Source organism: the organism of the source record quoted next, unplaced genomic scaffold (assembly GCF_019419815.1).
Source record: "Pyrus x bretschneideri cultivar Hongxiangsu unplaced genomic scaffold, Pyrus_bretschneideri_v1 Contig59, whole genome shotgun sequence".
Taxonomy (NCBI): Eukaryota; Viridiplantae; Streptophyta; class Magnoliopsida; order Rosales; family Rosaceae; genus Pyrus; species Pyrus x bretschneideri.
In genome coordinates, this window is record NW_025999797.1 from 199,995 (window position 1) to 205,810 (window position 5,816).

Here is a 5,816-nt window from a genome sequence, read left to right on the forward strand (position 1 = left end):
CAGTCATCCGACTTGTAAATTTTTTATTAGCACGACATTTTACCATTACATTATGGTACGACTCGTGCCATGATAATTACTCTAACAAAAAATTGGTTATTCAGAGTATCCTTGTACTTCATGACCAAGACTTTGGTTATTTTTTCTTGGATTTGCACAAAATGTAGTCTTCCAACTTATTCAAATATTTGTCCATTGGTAACTACCAGTCCTTTTGGCATTAGTAAGGTTGTCAACAAGTAGTGCGCATTAGGCAACTTTCGGAAAGAAAATGAGATCAAATTTATGACCATTGGTAATTACTTCTCCTTTTTGCACGAGTAAGATTGTCAACACATAGTGAGCATTAGTCTCTTTCAAAAAAATTAAATTAAATGGAATTAGTCACATCAAGGCTCTAATTGTACATGGAATTTGAAAGTTGTAATACTAAGTGGCATCATATATCACCTTCTTAATTGTCAATAATATAGTTGACATAGTCAAAATTGGCCCGTTAAAGGGGAAAAAGGATCCTCTTTGGATCTCTTCCTCCTAATCCACCAAGTCTAGGGATTCGGACCATTGAAATTGGGTCCAACGGTTAAAATTATTATAACTTTTAAAGTGGATCCTTGTTTGTAGCTATTGGATCAAATTTCAACGGTCCAGATCCCAGACTTGGTGGATTCGTAAGGGATCCTCAGATCCCTTTCCCGTTAAAAGCATAAAATGGAAAAATTATGTCCACGCATCAAACTAATTTTAGGGCATGTTTAATTACTGAACCCTAATAGTCTTTTTTACAAGCGTAAAACTATTGAATAGATCAGTGCTATTCTGTGTTTATGTGCAAGGACTTTGAAAGCCGTTATTAATCTTCGACTAGGTCTAGTGACGCAAGGGGTGAATTGGAATGTTCTAATGATGGGTGGGAAATTGAGAGGGTCCAGGTACTCGCACGCGATGAGTGTATGGTGGATTTGGGTTTTTAGTGGTAGGTGTGGTAACAATGATTGACATTAATCCGAACGCCAAAGAAGATTGTAGATATCCCAAAAGATACAGATTATTTGCCCATTGTTGTGATTGAATTATTACGCCGACCTCTGGCATGAAATTAATATAGAAGATTGTAGAGGGTTTGAAGTAATTTAATTGACTTTATAGTTGGCACGATTGAATTTTTGTCCTTCAATCAAAAGATTTCATATGCTTTAAATTTTAGGTGACAACAAATGTCCTTCAATCAAAATACTGTTGAAAAGTCTGATGGCAATGAATGCCCACACCGTATGTTAGCAAAAGTCTTCAGCATGGGCAGAAGTTTTCAATGCCCATGCAAAGTGAAAGTTGAATACATAGAGATTGTATAGTCAGACGAAGTGTCGTAAAATTTCAAAATGCATTAACTGCATCAGTTTGGAGTTGCTCTATAAATAGAGCACTCCGCATGTTTTTAAGTTACAAGAAAAGAAAAGAAGAAGTGAACGAGAGAAAAATATCAGTAACATCATCTATTTTCTCTGCTTCTATTTGTTATCTGCCTATGCTATAGTTTTAGTGTGGCATTTTACATCTACCTTGCACCTACCATTAAAAAGGTTATTCCTCTAACTTTGACCTTTTTATAACAAATACTAAAATGTACAAAGTTTCATACTTTTAAGCTACAGTGCACCGGGATCGAAAATCCCCAGTTCAATATATACAAGTCAATGGACGATCCAGAAAGGATGTATATACATGAATGGAGATAAGAAGGGACGAAAGGAATATTTACATAAGGATAATAACAGTCTCGGTGCTTCGAGTTTACTTCACATAGAAACAAACCTTGTTCGCAAAAGGTTACCGGATTAACAAATTCATGGACGGTACGAGTCATCTTTGAAGCAGTTTAGGAAAGCGGTATGCACTCACAAACGCAGATAATCAGCTCAGCATGGTTGGATGGCCAGTCTGCAGCATCCTCTTGATCATGTCCATCCCAAATGCAGAATCCGAGGAGCTAACAAAGGCAACACAAATATCAAATCAGCAATCTAATCTTCAGAGAAACTTCTTAAATAATCATAACAACGACAACAGCACCAGTAACAATAACAACTTCTTGTTAAGAAAAGAAGAGCAAGATGTTCGGTGCCGTCAGTCATATTCCTTAATTTGCAAAGAACAAGGACGTTGACATTCTTATTCCTTAATCCTATGTTTAAACAAACTCGGTCCACAATTGTCTTATCCTTTCTTTTACTTCACCAAATTATCTTGTCAATATGGCCAATGAATGCTCTGATCATGTGTTCATTTGGACTGTCCAAGGCCTTGACATACATGGTAATGAATCAACCGTCATTTTTTTGTCAACCTTTTTATGCAGACATACATACAACCCTGTGTTAAAAGTACATGCTAAGAAATGTACGTCTGCTCATGTGTGTAGTGTACAGACATGACAAAATACAACCTAAATAAACGTCCTGAAGTGAACACAACTAAAATTAGCAAACCAATCTGACTCTCTCACTGAGCATACTATCAACCAAACAGAACTCTTTTCCCAAGACCATGAACAAAAACTACAACTGGCATAGATAACATAGGAAAGTTTAGTTGAGGTAATGCAACTAAAAGAAAATAAAATTGTCAGTGTCAAAGTAGCATAAAATTCTATTTCCACGAACAGAAAAATCTCTTTTGGCACAAAGGCATTTTCTAGTAAACTTTTTGCATTGGAATAGATGGCATCAGATAACTACCAACCTCATTCTGACGTAACAAAATTCTACAAAGACAACTAGATAGTTTAAGATCTACAAGTATTCTTAGCGACAATGATTATAATTTTTTTTTATTCACTCAAAGAAAATGATGTAATATATGTACCAAGTTTGAAAAGATGAATGAATAAATGCAGAACCAACCTTGGGATAGTAATTTCATGAGGGAAAGAGACTACACCCTCAATATTTGGAACATGATCTTTCTTCTCATTCACAAATTTTATTATTTGGAACAAAACCTCACGAAGAGATGCTTCAAGTGCTGCTCTGCGAGCCATTCTCTCGTCCAATGCACTCTCTGCACTCATAGGTCAAGCAGATATAAAGGTCAGGGTCAGCACGGAAAGTGAAGCATCAGAGAATATACATTCAGTGCACAATAATTGTACCTCCTGGATCACCTACAACTTTAGAATTATGAGAATTGCCAGAATGTGCTTTGGGGTATTGGGCCACATTCAAATTTATATACCATTGTTCCCAGTATAACCTTTCTGTTTTGTGTGTAAACCAAGTTGCCTGTTTGTTTTTCAGTTCAAAGAAAGACAAGCAGATCTGCATGGCAAATCATGGCAGTTAATTAGGAAACTTTCTACAAAAGTATATATATTGAGAAGTCAAACAAGTGATTCAAAATCATGATTGAAGAGAATTATCTCTCCTAGCATTAATAAATTTTACTGGTAATTGTATGATTACTTAAAACCAATGGCAAGCACAAACCTGACTTTTCTTGTTTGGGTGTTTCTCTACCCAACTAATGAATTGCCCAATCTTCTCATCTATTTTCTTCTCAAGTTCAACATCTCCACATTGCACCTACACAAAAAGGAAGATTTATATATGTACACTCACATATCAGAGGATAAAGATCAGAAAGTGTGGCCTTCAGCTCCCTCCACCATCGAGGATGATTAGAATACTCAAGCATTACAATCATGAAGATTCATCTCAAAATAGTAATACGAAGGAAATGGAACCAGATGCAGAAAATACTAATCATTTCCTGCTGAACTGTCATTAAGATTGCAACAGAGTTCGCAGATGGCATTTCACATTTGGCAGTGCATCATGAAAAGCATGCAGGTAAATGTATAACTCAGTTGGATGTCAGTGCACTCTATTATTCGGCTAAAGGAAAAAGTGAAGAAATATCGATGCCTAAATTTATTTCTCACAAATAAGCTGGGACAAATATACTGAATGAGGAACAAATCATTCAAAAGTTAACAGCACTAATCTAATAAGCTGGTGTTGATTGACAAGAATCTGAAAAAAACAAACCAATGTTTAGAGCATAAAAAACACTTACATATGTAATTTCGAAAAGTTCCAAATCAATATCCTTGGGCCGCACAAGACCTAATGCCCGATGAAACACAATTGTGTGAAGTATGCCTGCATTCAAGTTTAAAGTACTGTAAGTTCACGTGAAAAACAAATAAGTGATACTGCTGTGAGTACAAGAATATTCATCCTATTTAATTATTGGTGAACCTGAGATGAATAATAAAATTGTTCAGAAACCAACACGAAAACTTAATAAACCTATACTGAGATGGCTTTAAAGACCCAAAAAAAGTGCCACTTGTTCTGTTGATCACGCTATGCTTCACTAGGCATTACGAACAGCCAGTAACAAAATTTTCACGCTTACAAGCTTAATTCTTTCAACATGTTTTCTTTTTTAACTTCTCGATGCCCACTTCTGATTGTAGTTTAGCAGAGAAAACAATAATGTATGTAAAAGAAAAGTTCCATGTTCTTTAGTGCCATTAAAAACACAGCTTTTTCTAGTATAGTTTATATTCAAAATCGCTACTGAATCACAAAACAATGGCTTTTGGCTAACAACCACTGCAAAATGCAAACCAGAAAACAAAAATACTAGGATGAACGAAAACACACACTCCCTTACTAAAGCAAAGCTTACTGTACATAAAGATACTAACTTTAACATTTGAAATTTAGTTGTCACACAAAATAGTTATACTAAAACACGTACCGTAGTTGAATTATTCAAACAAGCTCTACCTAGTACGAATCTTAATCAGCAGAGTTTTCCATTGGTAAAACTGATTTCGATAATATGGTAATAATTAAAAGGCATAAGCTAATACATACACACATAACATATATAAACTCATCGAAACAGTAGGAAAAATTTTAATTGCTAACATACAGCGCAGAACTTCCCGTATCTCAAAATGCTCGACTTCCTGAAACAGCAGTAAAATTCCAGTTTTCAATTTTCAAATACAAAATTTGAAAGAAAAAACAGAGAGAGAGAGAGAGAATCGTACCAATTCTTTGAGCTGGCAAACTTCACAGTTCATGGTGCGTTCGGCGATGGCAGTGAATTGGGATTCAGAGCGCTTACGAACCCTATCTTTCCACTTTCTGCTAGGAACTTGAGTTTCGCGGTAACGTTTTTGATTGGAGTGTGCGTTCGTGATAAGTTTAAGTAATCTAAGTCTTCGACTGCACTCCTAATTGGACTTTAACTTGGCGATGATGAAGAAGAAAGGAGGTGCATACTTTATCTTAAATTTGGGCCTTTTTGGTGGTTTTGGGCTTTGATAAATGGGGTATGATTCACGATGCAGCTTGTACTTTTTCCCTACAATTGGAAGTTGAACCCACAAATTTATTATTTGGCTCTTCGTACTCTTAATTTTTTTCATTTGAAATGACGTATTTTACATTAAACTAGTCTAAACTATATATAGAGATGGAGATTCGAATTCATGTTTACGTAGAGCACATACGCTCTAATTGATGTACTTACGCTCACACCTACAATTGCGACTGCAAAAACAAGCGTTACAAGAAAAATTGTGGGAGTTCCTCTTCAACCTAGATAATAATCTTGCACTCATATCATTTCAAATTATTCTACGAAAAATAATAATGACTAAACTATCTAGGAGTGTCAATAAACATAGGAAAAGAGGTGTCATGGCTGCCTAGTCTCATGTGAAAATGGGGTGGTTATAAGTATCATAATTTCATTGATAAAGTTCTTATAATTGTCATACTTGTTACAAACGTTCG

At 35.4% G+C, this 5,816-nt stretch overlaps 1 protein-coding gene across 1 annotated transcript; it reads right to left on the reverse strand.

Moving 5' to 3' along the window:
* Positions 1-1,587: 1,587 nt before the first annotated feature.
* Positions 1,588-5,229, reverse strand: LOC103939703 (autophagy-related protein 101). Its single transcript, XM_009349813.3, has 7 exons — positions 5,066-5,229; positions 4,945-4,981; positions 4,075-4,160; positions 3,486-3,581; positions 3,152-3,317; positions 2,904-3,060; positions 1,588-1,990 (listed from the first exon to the last, which is right to left on the reverse strand). The coding sequence occupies exons 1-7, from the start codon at positions 5,096-5,098 to the stop codon at positions 1,915-1,917; spliced, it is 651 nt and encodes a 216-aa protein (XP_009348088.1). The 5' UTR covers positions 5,099-5,229; the 3' UTR covers positions 1,588-1,914.
* Positions 5,230-5,816: the final 587 nt, after the last annotated feature.